Here is a 19,667-nt window from a genome sequence, read left to right on the forward strand (position 1 = left end):
GTACTCGACATAGTATAGGTCATGGCTAGTCAGATCGGTGAGGGTCCAGCACCAGGGACTCTGGAGCTCCTACCAGTCAGCTGTTTGCGAGACCCACAAGGGCCCGGACACCACAGCGCCATACATACATACATGTAGTGGCCGTTCTTGAGTACTGCAGCTCAGCTCCTATTGAAGTGAAGTGTCAGGATTATATGCACATATATGGGATATTGTGACTTTCATCTCATTGCCCTTTAGTCACTTCCTCTGCTTTTTATTGCACTTGTTCCGTGCAGTCACACCTATGGTATCGGCGCTGTGAGAGCTGCAGAACAGTCATTTTACTTTATTTTTTAAATCCCGAGGTTGTAATTTCTCCCAAAGTGCTAATACAATGATGCAGCAAAACACAGTGGAAGAGGCCTCTACTAACAATATTACCCGACCCTCGAGGCAAGATTGTGGATTATGTGTTTGCCTAGCCATCATTATTGTGCCTATTGCCATTGCACTACGGTATCTATACCTGCCGAGCTATGACGCTCCGATGAACACAACAGGTAAGACGTCTGGAAAGTTTTATGTCATAAAAAGTCACATCTTTTTATTTTTTATTTTATATAAATTATTAATTCTTTTTTTTCTGAGGGAAAAGGGATAAAAACAAACAAACATTCCATAATTTCCTTTGCTTTTTTGTGACATTGATCATTCAGGGTCATTAATGTCTTAATTGTTGACATGTTTTGTGGATTTTCTTTTTAAATAAAATTAAAGCCTATGATTGACTGCAGCGGTCAGGGGAACTGTGCATCATCGGGAGACATGGGATACTGCACATATTACGTTATATACATACACACACACTCCCTGGCTATTTTCTTAGCGGTGCCCACTTAGTACGGCTTCAGCCTCCTTTGGCCTTCATATCTGCAGCAATTTGTTTTGGCATAGATTCCAGTAGCAGTTGGCCCAGATAGTATATTGGCCCATATAGGATGTAGGTTATTGGTCAGATAGAATATTGGTCCAGGTAGGACATTGGTCCAGATAGGGTAGTGGCCCAGATAAGATATTGGTCCCGGTAGGATATTGGCTCAGATAGGGTAGTGGCCCAGATAAGATATTGGTCCCGGTAGGATATTGGCCCAAATAGGATTTTGCCAAGATAGGATATTGGTCCAGGTAGGACATTGGCCCAGTTAGGGTAGTGACCCAGATAAGATATTGGTCCAGGTAGGATATTGTCCCAGATAGGGTAGTGACCCAGATAAGATATTGGTCCAGTAAGGATATTGGCCCAAATAGGATATTTCCCAGATAAGATATTGGTCCAGGTAGGATATTGGCCCAAATAGGATATAGGATATTGCCCAGATAGGATATTGGTCCAGGTAGGATATTGGCCCAAATAGGATATAGGATATTTCCCAGATAGGATATTGGTCCAGGTAGGACATTGGCTCAAATAGGGTAGTGGCCCAGATAAGATATTGTCCCAGATAGGATATAGGATATTGCCCAGATAGGATATTGGTCCAGGTAGGACATTGGCTCAAATAAGGTAGTGACCCAGATAAGGTATTGGCCCAAATAGGATATAGGATATTGCCCAGATAGGATATAGGATATTTCCCAGATCGGATATTGGTCCAGGTAGGACATTGGCTCAAATAGGGTAGTGGCCCAGATAAGATATTGTCCCAGATAGGATATTGGCCTGGATCGGGTAGATTCTGATTCGGTGCGTTCTACCTTGTTCCATAGATCATATATAGGAGTAGGATCTGCAGACTATGAAGAACAGGTAAGTAATGAAAACTCATCACCATGTTGATGGAACCAATCCAAGACTATAAACCCTTATAGAATACAATATGGTCGGCACTCAATGTTAGAGAAAGCTTCAGTACTCGGTGGTAAGTAGATTCAATGAGGTGAAAATACTATGGCACAAATGTATTCCAAATAATAATGTATTTACCAGTGCAGCGGAAAAAATCTGTACAAGGATTAGGCCAACAGAAACAACAAGAAAACAAAATTGCACAAAAAGAAAGTTCAGAGAATTCATCTATATACATACACCACCACTCATAATGGAGTAAGAATTTAAAATCAAGTAAGAAACAAATGTGAAATATAGTAAATCAGAATATAATGATATCAAATGTAATGAAAGAGAAAAGGGAACAATTGGGGCTGAATTTTACGTGGGGATATGTGAGCAGCCAGTCCCACCCATCTCTCTGACTACTCGTAAACCTGTTCCTCTCCATGCCATATTAACTCTCTCAGCACTATAGGTGCTGGAGATTGCTTTCAGGCTTACATCACTGAGGACAACCACCTCCGTGATACGTATCTCCCATTAATGATGTGTCCAGCGTCCATCTTACAATACGTTACTATTTGCAATACGTTTGTGCCATGTTATTTACACCTCATATAAAACCCTTGTGGCACGGTGCCAGGTCCTACTGCCAGAAGGCAAACAGCTGCCATGATGCTTAGGTTAGCCCAAGTGGCCATCTTTCAATATTTCCGATTCTTATGTTCATTCATACTGAATCCGATCAGTGGGAAAACTGATCACGTGTTCAGCGCGTGGTTTTTTTAGATTATTAAGATTTTTTTTCAGTTGGCAAAAAGGTCCTGGGTTCCATTTTGTTTGTGGAAAAGTTTCAGTAAAACTTGTATTTTATTAATTGATATCCCTGTTGTTTGTATGTATGAGTCCAGTGGGCAGTCCTACTAGTGATTGACAGTCTTCCCTGTACCTGCAGAGATAGCTGTCAATCACCAGTAAGACCGCCCACTGGACTCATGAATAGAACTGCCCACTGGACTCATACAAACAAACACTAGGGATTTCAATGAACAAAATACAAGTTATCCTAAATCTTTTCCCACAATCCTATTGTCACGATCCATATTTGGATTTGTGGCAGCTCTGGTTCCACTCACATTTAAACTTTTTTCCTTTCAGGCCAGTGGGGGTTAAATGCAGTTTTTCCCCCTGCTGGCAAGCTGGTGTTACTGCAGTGCTGCTGGGTCAGCTGATGTTGCTGGTGACCACTCCCACACCCTTTAAAAGGACACCTGATGCATCAGCTGACCGTTGGTGATACAGGTCCTTTCTGGTGACCAACCTAGCAGGAGCAGCTCTCTGGTGTCAGCCAAGTCTGGTGTTTGTAGTCCTGTTGCTGTGCAATCTGTGGTGTGGCGTTTAGCTGCGGTGTGCACAATCTAAGTGCTGAGTTTTGTTACCTTGTCCCTTTGTTGTTTGTGCATTCCCTAAGGGTACTGTCACACAGTCACACTTTGGACGCTACGACGGCACGATCCGTGACGTCGCAGCGTCGTATGAGTATCGCTCCAGCGTCGTAGACTGCGGTCACACGTTGCAATCACGGCGCTGGAGCGATGCCGAAGTCCCCGGTAACCAGGGTAAACATCGGGTAACTAAGCGCAGGGCCGCGCTTAGTAACCCGATGTTTACCCTGGTTACCAGCGTAAACGTAAAAAAAACAAACAGTACATACTCACATTCCGGTGTCTGTCCCCCGGCGTTCTGCTTCTCTCCACTGTGTAAGCGCCATAGCCGGAAAGCACAGCGGTGACGTCAGACGTCACCGCTGTGCTCGCTTTCCGGCTGGCCGGCGCTCACAGTGCAGAGAAGCTGAGACGCCGGAGGACAGACACCGGAATGTGAGTATGTACTGTTTGTTTTTTTTACGTTTACGCTGGTAACCAGGGTAAACATCGGGTTACTAAGCGCGGCCCTGCGCTTAGTTACCCGATGTTTACCCTGGTTACAAGCGAAGACATCGCTGGATCGCTGTCACACACAACGATCCAGCAATGTCAGCGGGTGATCAAGCGACGAAAGAAAGTTCCAAACGATCTGCTACGACGTACGATTCTCAGCAGGGTCCCTGATCGCTGCTGCGTGTCAGACACTGCGATATCGTAACGATATCGCTAGAACGTCACGGATCGTACCGTCGTAGCGATCAAAGTGCCACTGTGAGACAGTACCCATAGGGACAGGTCGGTGACTTGGGCCTCCCTACCTTCAGGGGTACCCCCAAGTTAAGGAACGACAGGGCCCCCCTAGCCTGAGGGGCAGTTCTGGGGCCCGGGTTCCTCATCGCCTGTTTTCCCATTACTGCCCCGTGACACCCATATATCATTGTGTTCGGCTTTTTGCGCTCTATAACGAGCTGTGCACAGATCAGACTCATGTACATGTGGCAGGTTCCCAGTTCGCCTGACAGAGTGTGCATCCTTTTTAGTGCATTAGGAAACCAAGATAATTAACCCCTTCCTTGTAGCATATCATTGCTGTCATCACACTTTCTTAACATTTATCACACTGTGACTCTAATCTCGCTGGCGGTTGGACGGTCCCTCTGTTCTTGGAAAACCCTCCCGAGCTTACAGCTACACCCTTTTAACATTTTAAGAAACAGAAAGTAAAACTGGAAAACTAAGCAGGAAGCTTTTCAGAGTTCTCCAGAGCCCATGCTCAAATGAATGTTTTGTTTTTTTGTTGTTGTTGTTTTTTAAATCCAGAAATCGGCTTTCTTCTCCCATCTGCTACTAATGAGAACTAACTTTCCACTTAAGAAAAGTCCTCAAGATGGATCAAAACATTCCTCGCAAAGGAGCTGGTCACCTCAAAATGCTTGCGCCCCAGCCCTCCAAACAAGCAAATTTTTGTGACGCTTGTGTTTGCCTCTCCGTCCTTATTGTACCTATTGCCATTACACTGTGGTATTTATATTCGCCACGCTATGACGCCCTGATAGACATCGCAGGTAAGAAGCGTAAAATGTATATGTAGATTGGGGGACTAAGAAGAGTTTAAAGGGTTTGTACCAAGTATATAGTTTATATAACAGAATAACATTGATCCCTGGCAACTGCATCAACCCCAAGAATGGGGCTCTGCGGACCCCCATCTGATTGAAGTGCAGGCTGAACATGCACATTTCTGATCCATTCAGTGTCTATGTGACTGCCAGATAGCAGAGTAATGTGCCAGTCCCACAGACAATGAACGGAATAGTTGTGCGCACACCTGGCCTCCACTTTTTGGTGTCCGTGACTCCGTAAAAGTCCCAGTTGTTGGACCTCCATGATCAATTAGGTATCCCCTATATTCTAGTAGAGGTTAAGTTATACACTGATGAGCAAAAGGGATGGGCAGACCCCTGGATGTTCGGGTCTTTCGAGTTCGGACAAACTTTATTAACCGCTTCATGACCGGAGGTAATTTTCGTTTATTGCATTTCCGCTTTTCGCCCCCCTCCTTCCCAGAGCCATAACTTTATTTTTCCATCAATATGGCCATGTGAGAGCTTGTTCTTTTGCGGGACGACTTGTACGTTTGAACGACGCCACTGGTTTTAACATATCGTGTATTGGAAAACGGGAAAAAAATTCAAAGTGCAATGAAATTGCAAAAAAAATGTCCAATCCCACACTTATTTTTTGTTTGGCTTTTTTACTATGTTCACTAAATGCTAAAACTGACCTGCCATTATGATTCTCCAGGTCATTACGAGTGCATAGACATGAAACATGTCTAGGTTTTCTTTTTTCTTTTCTATTTTTATCTAAGTGGTGAAAAAAATTCCAAACTTTGTAAAAAAAAAAAAAATAAATAAATAAATAAAAAAGGGTCACCGATGGGCAGATTTCCTGCGCGATTGCCGGAAGAGCGTGTTAAATGCCACTGTCAGTTGGACACTGGCATTTAACGGGTTAACAGCCGCAGGAGGACTGCAATTCCCACAGCTGTTAGTGGCACATGTCAGCTGTTTTGAACAGCTGACATATGCCGGAAAAGGTGTGGGCTTGGCCGGTGAGGGTGTCTGACATGGTGAGGGTGTCTGACATCGGCTTATTATTAAGTCCACCAACACACTCCTCTATGATGACCTCACAAGGACCCAGTTGTGGGCTGGACTCAGCCCTTCATAAGTTTAGGAAATCCCAATTTATGCTCATAGAGCGATCACCGAGGGTCGAGACTGATGTCATCTTTTCTATTGGGATTTTAGCTACGCTTAGAAACCAAACATGGCTTACCTGCTGGTGGTTATATGGCCCCTATGGAGAAAATGTGTATTTTTGGCCTAGTTATACCAGTGCCAATAATGTACGTCTCATTAATATTGGATGTATATTAAATCCAATATTCTCTCTCTTTTTTTTTTTTTATTTTTTTTTATACATAAAGACAAGTTTGATTGTAAGTTCCCATCTCAGGAGAAATGGTTCGTGAAAGAAAAAAGGGAGGGGGATATGAGGGACCTCAAGGACTTTTAATATTTTCTATGACAAGTAGTTAATATTAAAAAGCCTTTATTGGTGTACAATAGGTAAGTGATGGCAAAGAAAAAGAACATATATATGCGTGACTATATAAAAGTGAACCAAAATAGGTCCTATTAAACAGTAAATGTTGCTGGGCTCATATCAGAAAGCAGTTATCCAGGTTAATGTTCTTAGGGTGCCCAACATACATAAGAGATAATACTAAAGCGGCAGGTATTAATTCATAAAGATAAGGTGTAACGTAAAGATTAAATGCTGGCTGCAGTGTACAATATAAAGTTAAATGCTCACTAAGCGGACCATGTGTGGTGTTACTATTGCACATACCCTTAGACCTGTGAGTGTAGATAAAACTCTTGCACATGGCCTATGTGTCAGGTGTGCATTGTCCATCACCACAATATTCTACACAATGTATGAGCGCCATGATGTAATAAAGAAAATGCCTGGATGTTTGTGAAGCCCAGCAGACAGTAAAGCGCTCACTCCGATGCGCATTTCGGTGCGTCCTTCATCACCCCCTGCACAGGTCTAAGGGTATGTGCAATAGTTTTCTTTTTTTTCCCCTATTGATCCGTCCAATTTGTCTTGATCAAATATACATGTATCATGATGTGGGTGATTCCCTTTTAAATATTTTTTACATAATGTAACGTGTCGTTTGCATGTTTCTTGATTCATTTGTTTAATAATGTGAGTAGTGTGCAGTACAGAATAAGTATAGGTTAAGATAGAATGTGATAAGCATTGTAAGTGTAATATGCTTAGTGTATAGCAATGTAATGCATAGTGTTTGTGAGGCCATCTGCCCATCAACAGACAGCAAGGTCAGAAGGAGTTAAGTGCTGGAACTAGCCCACGGGGGAAGGGAGGTTAGTAATAGCAAAAGGACTGTGCTTGCTGGATAGTTAGTTAGAGTTTGGAGAGTAACAAGTGTGCAGGCTACCAATGGGTGATCCACAGCTAGAAAAGACTGAAACGAGGAATAGCGAGATCCTAATGAAAGTTTTTGACAAGACTGAGTGACCTTTAAGAAGGCATTATGCTAGTGTTGAATATGTTAGGTTGAACAATTAATAAAATGCTCACTCCAGTTGCCTACTCCTGGCCTAATGGATATTGATCAGGTGCGCACTAAAGAAATAACATATGACAACACACAGTCAGCTGTAAACTCTCCTTGATCAATCTATGGCTCAGCTCCAAGGGCTTTATTTAGTCAGAACACAGGTTTATATAACCCCTGTAAGGCTACGTTCACCTTAGCGTTGTGCGACGCAGCGTCGGGCGCCACTGCAGCGACGCATGCGTCATGCGCCCCTATATTTAACATGGGGGCGCATGGACATGCGTTGCACTTGCGTTTTGTGACGCATGCGTCACTGCGGCGCACGCGTCAGGGCGCAGAGGACGCAGCAAGTTGCATTTTTTGTGCGTCCAAAATCAAGCCAAAAAAGGACGCATGCTGTCATGATTCTCAATGGCGAGAGAACATAGCCCAGCATATATGAGAACTACCGTAGCTCTTGGAAGATGGAAACTATACTGACCATGAACTAAACCTGCCGCACAACTAGAAGTGGCCGGGTAGCATGCCTACGTTTTTTTATCCCTAGATGCCCAGCGCCAGCCGGAGAACTACCTAATCCTAGCAGAGGAAAAGACAGTCCTGGCTCACCTCTAGAGAAATTTTCCCAAAAGGCAGACAGAGGCCCCCACATATATTGGCGGTGATTTTAGATGAAATGACAAACGTAGAATGAAAATAGGTTTAGCAAAATCGAGGTCCGCTTACTAGATAGCATGAAGACAGAAAGGGCACTTTCATGGTCAGCAGAAAACCCTATCAAAACACCATCCAGAAATTACTTTAAGACTCTAGCATTAACTCATAACACCAGAGTGGCAATTTCCGCTCACAAGAGCTTTCCAGACACAGTAACGAAACAGCAGCTGTGAACAGGAACAAAATGCAAAAACACACAAGGACAAAAGTCCAACTTAGCTGGGAGTTGTCTAGTAGCAGGAACATGCACAGAAAGGCTACTGATTACATTGTTGACCAGCATGAAACTGACAGAGGAGCAAGGTTATATAGCGACTCCCACATCCTGATAGGAGCAGGTGAACAGAGGGGATGATGCACACAAGTTAAATTCCACAAGTGGCCACCGGGGGAGCCCAGAATCCAATTTCACAACAGCATGCGTCACAAAACAATGCGTTTTGCATGCGTTTTGCATGCGTTGTGCGTTGCGTCACCGATGCGTCGCCGACGCAACACACAACAACGCAAATGTGAACGTAGCCTTAGGGGGGCTCGGTTAGCTCTAAAATGGGAGTGATCGGATGTATTCCATTGGTTAGTGGGTTGGGCAATGAGCAAGTCCATTGGCGGATCCATGAGGTCATCAGGGTGGGTTAGTCCATGAGGTCATCAAGGTGGGCGTCACTGTGGGCGGATCCATTAGGTCATCAGGGTGGGCGTCATCTTGGGTATCAGCACATGGTGTGCTGATACAGGAAATGGCAGCCATCTTTAGGGTCTCACTTTGATCTGAGAAAGCTTATGTAAGGTTAAACAATACATGTTATGGGTTGCTTCTCTCAATCTCTTACGTCTTGAGGTTAATTAAGTATTAGATCTTATGGCTCCCCTCAACAAAGGTAGTGGACGTAAAGAAGACTGCAAGCATGGGACTGGTGTGGTCCAGACTGGTAGATCCAGGGCTACCATAGCAATATGACACGGAACCACTGAGCGAGTAGCAAGAAACTCGCTGATCAGGACTGCATCCTAAAAAATGGGTTGTGGCAATGTACCGTGAAAAAAAAATTAAAACTGTAAACGCTATCCCTTGTACATAACTCTTATGTTCTTTAAAGTCCCCATGTTTGAACGGAAGCCTCCTTTATTAATCTATGGAATTCGTGGTCCTGGCCAGCCAACACCATCTACTGAAGGTGGCCTGTCATGATTCCTCCTCTCAGCGAGTAATTATTATGCTGTCCTATGGAAACTGGGTCACGCTGAGTTGTCAGTGTTTTGGTTGACAGCTCGGCTGTCCAATCTTGTAATTGGCTTGCTGAGCTTCCAGTGCTTTGTCTGTTCGGGAACTGGGAGGTGCAGGATTTCCTCCAGGAGTGCTATGTTCTGGAGATTGCCCGAGCTATCTAACTGAGCTGTCTGGCCCTGATCCCTACTAGACATAGTTTGTGCTTCCTGGCATTTGCCTGATTCTGTTTTTCTGAGCTTCTGCTGCCTGACCTTGGACCATGTTCTGACTATCCCTTTCTCTTTTCCTTTTGTTTTGATCCGATATCTCCTGGTATTTTGTCCCTTAGACCGTGGCTTGACTTACACCTTTATCTTTTCCCTTGGTTATCTATGTGCTCTCTTGGTACTGACTTGAAACGTCTGACTTCTCTGCCTCATCATCTGTCTGTGAGTAATGACTAATGTCACAGGCCTACACAAACACAAGGCCCATACAACACTAACACCCTGCCAGCAGTGTCGGACTGGGGTGCCAAGGGCCCACCAGTAACATTTACTTTGGGGGGGCCCACGTTTCACCTGCATACAATTATTACACTACCCTCATTCACAAAATTGCCTATATCTATATATAATAATAAACTAGGTTGTTTGGTTAGTGAATGATGAGATGTGCTTTATTCTCTACAGAATAAATTATGTAAACTATACCAAGTGCTACCCATATAGTGGGGTTGGGGACCTGTGACTGAACTTGGGCCCCACGGGGGCTTCCCCTGTTCCCCTATGGGCCAATCTGAGCCTGCCTGCCAGGACCCATTCTTTCATGTAGCACGCCACCGCATTACAGGAAAAGACCAGTGCCTAGCCAGTGGCTACCGCCCCAAGCCGCGTTACACATATTCAGGCTTTTGAGCACCTTTTAACCTCTTCAGGTTTCAAAAGAACCCAAGTAGTTAAAAGAAGTGACCAGACCATTCTTCAGGTGTTTTTCGCTCTGAAAACGCTCCACAACTTTAAATGGAAGTAGGGCGTCTTTATGAGCATTTTATCAGCGTTCTTGTTTCAAAAAACGCTTAAGGTTTCTGCATTGTTGACTGGACTTATAAATTAAATTTTTGAAAAATAGCAGTAAAACAGCGCTTCAAAAAAACTGGAAAAGTGGCAAAAAAGAAAAAAATGTTGACAAAGAGCACAGGAAACTACAAAAAATGCATGATGCTTCATATCTGCAAAATGTCGGAGAGAAGGAGTTTCCTAAAGCATTGTCTGCTTGAAAAATGGATGGTTTGGGCCACCTGAAAGAGCCATATGCACATGCCCTAATTCTCATGCTTATGCATATTTACTTTATTTATTTGTTTTTTAGCTCTGAAGAAGGACTACCAGGACAATGTATTCGGGCAGCACTTGGTGGAGCTTGTGGTCCTCAAGGCCGTACCTGATTTCTTGAATAACACCAACCCCAAGAAGCCACTGGTTCTCTCCTTTCATGGCTGGACTGGTGGTGGCAAGAACCACGTCAGCCAGATACTGGTCAGGAATATCTATCCGGGAGTGGATAAGAGGAAGAAATGTGTACAATCTTTTGATGTTTCATACCATTTTTCACAGGAAGAGAATATAGTGAAGGTAATAGTATGAGCACACGACGTCTTTGAAATTTGGGTGGAACATCAAGTTTGTTTGCGGTTTTTTTTTGTTGTTGTTTTTTTGTTTTTTTTTTTATAAAGTGGAATCAGCTTCAGGACACATCAGTGTTTTTTGTGTAATTTTTAAAACCTCTTCCTTTTTAGACTTCTTTATTTCGTTTGTGATGTCTTCAGTTTTAGCCAGAGCGGTATTCGGTGTCTGGTTCCTGCAGCCATTCCTGTTGGAGTGGAAGACCGCCCTTTGCTTGTGACTACCACATTAATTGTATAACAGTGTTTTTAGATTATGGTACTTTTTGTATGGAGCTGTTAGTTGGTCACCGTATGTTGGTATTTGCCATGTGTGGCACAGTATATGTGGTATGTAATTATATACTGTAGATGAACCTTATGACCATTGTTTATCACTGATATTTGGGCACCATACTGTGGGTTGCTTATAATTACTGTATTACTATACTCTATGTAGAGAAGATGCAAATAGGGAATGATCCAGATTTTATAAAAAAAAATGTTTAAAAAGGTAAAAGAAGCTCTACTGATCTCACTAATGCCTCTGATGGTGTGGTTAGACTTGAACTCAGGTGGACGCCAGTTGCTACTTCAGGACATACCCTTGAGCCACAGTAGCCAACGTCAAAAGGGGCAGGGAAGCAAGACTGGACAGAAACTGTTTAACAGGAGGACTTGTGGTTTGTTAGATAGAACAAGTCCAGTATAGGACTGCATGGGTGGTAGACATAACAGGTTCCTTATAGGACTGCACGGTTGGTAGACAGAACAGGTACTGGATCAGGATAGGGACAGGAACACAGGGCAGACTCAGGTGCAGGACCACAGGTGCTGGTTCAGACCGGATAGGTGAAATGGATCAGGCTCAGGAATAAGTAGAAGCAGGAAGAGCTCAGGAACAGGTTACAGCGGGAAGGGCAGGATCAGGTATAGAGGACGGACAGGATCAGATTCAGGAAGCACAGGTACAGGGACCTTACAAGTAGGTAGTAAGATAGCACACTGATACTAATGTTGCTAAAGCACCTCCCAATAGGGGAGGGTGCCTTAAATATCAGATGTCTCCCAACTATTGGCTGGGGACATTTTTAGAAGCGCTCATGCTGCCCTTTTGAGAGGCAGGGCATGCCGCATGTCTAAAGCACACTCCCTGGAGACCTGCATGTTGCATGCAGATCCTGGGAGGAAGCAGACGCTGTGGGCAAGTGAACATGCCAGCGTCCCTGCTGAGGAGGAATAAGGCTAATTCAGGGCCGCTGGCACTGTTCTAAGAAACCGTTATGTTAGGTTAATGCGTCAAAATATGCTTCCAAGGCTGACCCCTGAATTTCTGCCACAGATTTGCTGCTGGTTTGTGAAGAAGATCCACATGAGGATTAGTACAATTGTCATTCAATATAGCAAATCATTGACATAGTACTTCTTTCCACACCAGCTCCAAACATCGGCATGTTAGCGGGGTTGTAGTTGATGCCTTGGCCCTCATGTGTCTGAAGACTATAACATATATTTTCATTGTTGCCACAGGAGAAGTTAAAACAACGTATCTACGGAACAGTAAAACAGTGTGAGCGGGCGATCTTCATATTTGATGAGATGGACAAGATGCCTCCAGGCCTCATTGACGTCATCAAGCCTTACCTTGATTACTATGAAGAACTGGATGGGTTATCTTTCAGAAAATGCATATTCATATTTCTAAGGTAAACTTAGACATGTTATATTTCTTTTTTAGCCCTTGTAGTGCCCAAGCACTAGTGATGAGCGAACATGCTCGGATAAGGTGTTATCTTAGCATGCTCTGGTGCTAACTGAGTGTCTTCGGTGTTCTCAAATATTATGTTCAAGTCCCCGTGGCTACATGTCTTGGGGCTGTTCGACAGTCACAACACATGCATGGACTGTCTATTTGTTAGGCACTCCCTGCATATATTGTGGCTGTTGAACAGCGACAAGACATGCTGCCGTGGGGACTCAAACATGTTATTCCAACACATTCAGTTCGCACCCGAGCATGCCACAAAGGTCTTTCCAAAACGATACAGATGCTCTGGTCCTTCATGACGCCCCTTGTTCTCTGGTGGAGGCCATGACCCAGGCCATACGAATGGACCGCAGAATCCCTGAAAGATGCGTTGAACAGCAGGCTGCGTTCTGTTTTTAGATCTTTCGTTGCCTGACATTGGACCTCGTTCTGACCATCCGTCTGTTTAACCCCTTCTGCACTGATCTGCTATCCTCCTGGTGTTCTGACCTTGGAATGTTACCTGACTATACCTTTATCTCTTCCTTCTGGTTATAACGTACCCTACTGGCTTCCGACATTGGACTCCCTGACAATCCTGACTCGCTGCTTGGCCCTGGGTAGTGACTCAACATCACAGCACCACAAATTAGCCAATGAGATCTGTACCAGTGAGTTGTTGCTCCAAGTTGCATGCCTCATTCTCTTATATTATGGTGTCAAGTAGCCGGGATCTTTGTTTGCGCGATGTGTGGTGGCCAAATAATAATGGGTCGCATAGGCAATGAGCGATTCTCGTCCAGTCCAAAAGCACCAGAAGCATGTCCCTGTTATGGGTATCCTCAAGGGATAACCGTGAACTCAGATTGTGAACTTTATGTTCCGCCAGATCTGCCCTGCTCACCTGAAACTGGATGTGCAAGAATTGTGATTGCTTGTGAGTGTTACGCCCAACGGTGGAGCACGTGAATTTGTGTACACACTGTGCCACAGGGCTGGGCATGCCAAGGAAGGGGCCTAGCTAAGAGGCTACTAGCTGTTCTCTGGGACTCCTGATGATTGAGACCGGACTGGGCTGCAGGTAGCTGCCAGGTACAACTCATAGGCAGAACCCGGTACTGCAGTTGTTGATCAGGTTTGCCGACCCTGATTAGAGCTATGTTTAGACACACCAATCTAGGATACTGGATCAAAGAATGGCTGCACACCGACCGGGGGACAATGTACAGGCATTGGCCGTACTTGGACCATTGGACTCCGGAAACAGGACTGGCCGCATCGATACCAGGGATTCGGGTTCAGGACCCTGGCCACACTGGGACCAGGGGACCTCACAACTGTACTGCTAGAACACCAACTACCTAGTGACTAAACTTATTGCTTGGCGACTCCCTAAGGGAGAGGGAGTCTTTTATACAGGATGACTCCCGGCAATTTGCTGGTAGCCATCTTGAAGGCGCTCATGTAAGGGTGTGATTGGGGCTGTCTTATGCCTCTCCCTCTCTAAACAGTGTTATAACATGTTGTGCTGCATAGAGTTCTATGAGCACTAATGTACGCTGTTAATGTGATGTATTGTTATTAATGTTGTTCATGTATAGTGTGTAGGGAAAGTATAGTATTAGAGTATAAGGTATAGCATAGGACATGGAAATTATGTTAGAAAAGGGAAAGTGCAGTTGTGGGCACAATAACCTCAGGAAGTAAACAGGTTTAGGATAGAACCAGTTAATGTGTTCAGGAACAGCTCCAGTATGGGAGGGACAGTTAACTGGAGGAACGCTTACTGGTTAGGCTAGATAGAGTTGGAGATCAGATTGGAAGATAAAGCGTTAGCAGTGTTCAAGGCCATGGGGCTGGAGGGCACGATAAGTACAGACTGTTCGGGCAGCATGAGGACATCGGCTACTGTTTTCTGCAATGTTCGGGGCCTATGGCCAGAACTAGACACTGGAAAGAGTATCCCAGGGGCCATAGGAGCCATTAAGCGAAGGGATAGCTCAGGCCGAAAGAACAGAGAATATGGAAACGTACTGTGCTGTAACATCAATTGAGCATGGACTACTAAGTAGAGTTGAACTGTTGGTTATGAAGTGAGTGGCCCCTGATTTGTGTGCGGATGTTGTTGGATCCGGGCGCCTCGATACAGCGGAGGCCTCTGGCCGAACCGTGAGTGTTCTGCTTCACACACAGCACATGGGAATCAGGACACAGTCTATTTGTAGGGTGCCAGGGTGTGGGAACACAGCAGCCCTTCACCCATGGCTACCATCCTGTGCACCTTTACACTCACATTATATACAAGCTGAGAGCATTTACTATATACGCATGCTGCTCCTTTAAGAGCAGGGGAGATTGCGCGGACTAGGCTCATCACTGGGAACTGCGGCATGCACACAGAGCAGGAAGCATGCCTGCACGGAGGGAGAAAGGGACACCATGCAGGGGCGCCGGTCTTAGCGCTACAGTGGGTCACATATTCTAGGATTTTTGGCCAGATGCCCCATAACCTCTGTATATTTCTACATACGACGGCTCCCTCAGGCTTCTTGTGTTTTATGTTACAGTAACACGGGAGGAGAAAAGCTTACAGAGCTGGCAATGGAGTTCTGGCGGAATCATAAGGTGAGAGAAGACATTAAACTGTTGGATGTGGAGAGCCACTTATCAAGGCATGCCTTCAACAAAAAGAGTAAGTGACCAATGTTCCGGGAGGATTCATGTAAGGCAGGCTGATGCCCATAGATTTTAGATCACCATATAAAGTTGAGTGAAAAACTGTTTGCCCCCTTCCTGATTTCTTATTCTTTTGCATGTTTGTCACACTTAAGTGTTTCAGATCACCAAACAAATGTAAATATTAGACAAACAAAACACAAGTAATCACAAAATGCAGTTTATAAATAAAGGTCTTTATTATTCAGGGAAAAAGAAATCCAAACCTACAGGGCCCTGTGTGAAAAAGTGATTGCCCCCTAAACCTAATAACTGATTGGCCCATCCTTAGCAGCAACAACTGCAATCAAATGTTTGCGATAACTGGAAATGAGTCTTTTACAACACTCTGGAGGAATTTTGTCCTACTCATATTTGCAGAATTGTTGTAATTCAGCCACAATGGAGGGTTTCCAAGCATGAACTGCCTTTTTAAGGTCATGCCACAGCATCTCAATCGGGTCAGGACTTTGACTAGGCCACACCAAAGTCTTAAATTTGCTTTTCTTAAGCCGTTCAGGAGTGGTCTTGCTGGTGTGTTTTGGTTTATTGTCCTGCTGCATAACCCAAGTGCGCTTCAGCTTGAGGTCACAAACAGATGGCCTGACATTCTTCTTTACGATTTTTTGGAAGACAGCAGTATTCATGGTTCCAGCAAGTCTTCCAGGTTCTGAAGCAGCAAAACAGCCCCAGACCATCACACTGCCACCACCATATTTTACTGTTGGTATGATGTTCCTTTTCTCAAATGTGTTACTTTTATACCAGATGTAATGGGACATGAACCGTCCAAAGAGTGTGACAAAACTGCAAAAGAATAGGAAATCAGGATGCAAACACTTTTTCACACAACTGTACATGCATGCTTGACTCAGCTGAGTGTGCATGTATTTTAAATGAGACATTTTGCTTGGCTTAGTGTCACTTTTTATGCTCCTGGATCACCAGTATATTTTTCCCCTTTAGGTGGATTCTGGCACAGTAGTCTGATAGACAGAAATCTGATTGATGTCTTTGTGCCGTTCTTTCCTCTGGAAATGAAACACGTGAAGATGTGTGTGAGAGCGGAGCTTCGTCAGCGCGGCAGAACCATAGATGAAGAACTCGTCAGCAAAATTGCTGAAGAAATGTCCTATCACCCTGAGAAGGAGAGAATTTTCTCAGTAAAAGGCTGCAAAACAGTGGCCACAAAAATCAGCTTATACCTTTAAAGGGTTGTCCTGGCCTGACTAAAGTTGCCCATAATAGCTGTGGGCCGGCGGAGCGTTCATGTGTTTCCAATGGGGAGAGGGGAGTGAGCTGCTGCAAGACACCTACGGCGGCTTATCTGCCTTGAGAACAAAAGGATCAGACACTGAAACTTAATATGCCCGATCCTTCTTTCCCCAAAAATAAGTCAGGGCACCTACATGCAAATTAGATAGCTGTCCACCCTGACAAAATCCATAGGGTCCTGTAATGACGTCCACAGGTCCCTAGGGTCATATATATAGGTTTTATTTTTCCTATATCAGATTCCTGCACAGTCACCCTAGTATATTATGTACTGTAACCCTGGTATATTATATACTTACTAGGAAACAAATCAGGAAATACGGACAAAGAACAGGCCGAGACCATCGACAATAATATCTTAGCTGATTGGAGGGTGCTTGGCGTGAAGAACGGGGAGACGCCTTAATTTAGACAGTGTCAAACCAACTGAGGATCAAGGATCTGCTTCATCAGTGGGAACCATAACAATTTCCTAGCCAAGGCAAAAATGTCCAAAGTCCTGTCTGAATGTTATTTCCCCATTGACCACTAGAGGACAGCAGAGTCTGTAGCATCCAAGCAAGAAAAAAAAAAAAAAAAAAAGCAATAACAAAAAAATGCCCCCCAAAAGACACCGGACCGCTACGAGTAGGTGAATTTTGCAGGAATCTAATGTGAAAACTGCCGAGATCTACCATTCCCTGCCAATGACCTCAGGTGCTGCCATATTACACTGCCTGGTGTAAAGAATGTATATGTTTTTTGAAAGGGTATGAATTTCCTAAATGAGATTGTGTGATTCCTTCAATGTGTCCGTGATTACTCCGATATATCGTTATTATTCCATATTGCCCACTATTGCTCTGGGATATGCTATCACAGCTGGGACCCCACTGAACCGGAGAATGAAGGGGAATTTCTTCCCCTTGGAGCTTTTCCTTGCCCTCCAGCTCTCTCGCTACTCTTTTGCTATGGCTTCTTCATTCTCTTGATCAATGGTGGTCCCAGAGGGCGATTTTTCATGCTGCAAAAATGTTTATTTATCTAGAAGGAGTTGTATCAAATGAATGGGACAGTGCAACAAAAGCCCAGAAATTACACATCAACGTTGACACTAAAATCAGAGGGGTAAGAGATTCTATCTTGCTCCATTGAAGCAACATGTCGGACGGGTCAGGCACATTAATGGGATTATCAGGGAACATTGTTGTAGGTCAAACAAGCATTTGGCTGACTACTTTTTTTAACCCAGAATAATGCAATGGCGGCTGACAGCACTACTGACCAAAGCGGTTGCCCGTCCTATTTCCACTGGACCCAAGTGGAGGAGTACATACCAAAGGTTAAAGTGAAGGACAGCATCCAATCCAGGTGAAGACCACAAATTCTTTATTGTGCCATAGATGCGACGTTTCAACCTCAAGGGTCTTTTTCAAGCATGCTTGAAAAAGACCCTTGAGGTTAAAACGTCGCATCTATGGCACAATAAAGAATTTGTGGTCTTCACCTGGATTGGATGCTGTCCTTCACTTTAACCTTTACTTTTTTTTTAACATCTATGTCTAGATTTAAAAAGGACCTCTACATCCAAGCCTGACCTGACTCCTGAAACGGCTTCACTCTGGAAAAATATGTCCACAGGTCCGACCTTAATGTGATTAATACAATGGGTCCTTATGTGAATCCTGAATAAAAAGAGTCCATTATGGGACTGGGAATGTGGTTCATTGGATTTCATGACCCTTAGTTAATCCTGCTATCATGCTAGAGGCCTGCAAAAAAAGAGGGTATTCAAAAGCAAAATTAAAATAGGACTCCCCTGGTCCTGGTTTACGTCCCTTCATGCTACTGTTGGGGAGCATGCGGTCTCCTGGGTAAGGTACACGTAGTGTGTCAGGGGTGTGGGTCTATTGGGCGTTATCCAAGGTGCTGAGGTTGCATGTCCAGGGATGCAAAGTTGCTAACGGTCCCAAAATTTCCAGGACGATGATTTATTTTTTAAGTGCAATGTTTGTCCAAGCCGCTGTCCTCCAAACGCAGTGGCCGCAGTTTTTTCCCTTATAGTCCGTGCCTGGACATCACATACTGGTCTGGAAGAGTTGGTAACAAGGAAAGGTGATTATTTAAATGGGTCTAAATTTTGGGACTGAATTCTGGAGTTCTCTTTGGGGTCTGCATATTGAGGTCTTGATTGGAGTATGATTTGTGGTCTACATATTGAGGTCTGTATTATATGGTCTGCTTATTGGAGTCCAGTATGGAGTCTGTGCTATAATGACTGCATTGGGGGTCCGGGTCTGGCCTGGGGTCTGCATATTAGGTTCTGGCTTGGGGTCTGTTATATTGGAACCTAAGTTACTGGGGTTGGAATCTAAATAATTCTGTCCTGAAAGTTAATGGGGTCTGGTTTAGGGTCAAAGTGATGGATTCCAAAATTTGGGGTCTGGTTTAGAGGATGTGGGTTTTGGGATATAGATTAGATGAGTTATAGCTTTAAAAAATAAATTTTACAGCTCATTGAGTCCAAAATCACCTATATGGGCTCCGCCTGTGAGCTGGCCAATGTAAAGGGACTTTCTACCTCTCTCTTCTGTGTTGGAATCTTGGCAGATACCGAGCACGATACCACCCCCGCACCCGATGCGTGCCACGCCAGCGGGGTCTCCCACCGCCTGATGTGGAAGTAAAAGGAGCTTGGCAACTCCTTCAAGCTCTTTATGGCAGGCACATGCTATGATTTCGTATTTTCCGTTTCTTGCCTCTTTTGTGCTGACATTTAAAGGAACCCCATATTTTGCTATGAGGCCTAGAGCTTCCCTGTACAATTCTGGAAATTATCCACATTATTCAGCCACACACAGATGGAAAGCTTAGTGCATTAGTGAGCGTTACACCCTGGTACAAGTTATACATTTACAGATATTTACCGCACAGCTGGAAATTGCAAAATCCAGTATGTAAG

The 19,667-nt window shown here is 44.3% G+C and overlaps 2 protein-coding genes across 6 annotated transcripts in view; one reads left to right on the top strand and one right to left on the bottom strand.

The window, feature by feature from the left end:
- Positions 1–19,667, bottom strand: part of SPOUT1 (SPOUT domain containing methyltransferase 1) — a 51,104-nt gene that overhangs the window by 6,770 nt on the left and 24,667 nt on the right. The window lies entirely within an intron of this gene.
- LOC143805304 (torsin-1A-like) lies at positions 268–17,496 on the top strand. 5 transcript variants are annotated; one of them, XM_077284484.1, is made up of 6 exons: positions 339–388; positions 434–542; positions 10,698–10,960; positions 12,520–12,695; positions 15,304–15,428; positions 16,418–17,335. In XM_077284484.1, the coding sequence occupies exons 1-6, from the start codon at positions 377–379 to the stop codon at positions 16,660–16,662; spliced, it is 930 nt and encodes a 309-aa protein (XP_077140599.1). In that variant the 5' UTR covers positions 339–376; the 3' UTR covers positions 16,663–17,335. The 5 variants fall into 5 exon arrangements, with proteins under 5 accessions (XP_077140598.1, XP_077140599.1, XP_077140597.1 ...); XM_077284482.1 differs by lacking the exons at positions 339–388; positions 434–542 and adding exons at positions 3,203–3,220; positions 4,561–4,805; XM_077284483.1 differs by having other exon boundaries at positions 268–542.

Source organism: Ranitomeya variabilis, chromosome 2 (assembly GCF_051348905.1).
Source record: "Ranitomeya variabilis isolate aRanVar5 chromosome 2, aRanVar5.hap1, whole genome shotgun sequence".
Lineage (NCBI taxonomy): Eukaryota > Metazoa > Chordata > Amphibia > Anura > Dendrobatidae > Ranitomeya > Ranitomeya variabilis.

Excerpts from the sequence above, each read along its gene's own strand:
- LOC143805304 (XM_077284482.1), top strand. The coding sequence starts at position 4,628 with ATGGATCAAAACATTCCTCGCAAAGGAGCTGGTCACCTCAAAATGCTT. Across the intron at positions 10,961-12,519 it reads AGGAAGAGAATATAGTGAAG|GAGAAGTTAAAACAACGTAT; the intron begins GTAATAGTATGA and ends TTGTTGCCACAG. Across the intron at positions 12,696-15,303 it reads TGCATATTCATATTTCTAAG|TAACACGGGAGGAGAAAAGC; the intron begins GTAAACTTAGAC and ends TTTATGTTACAG.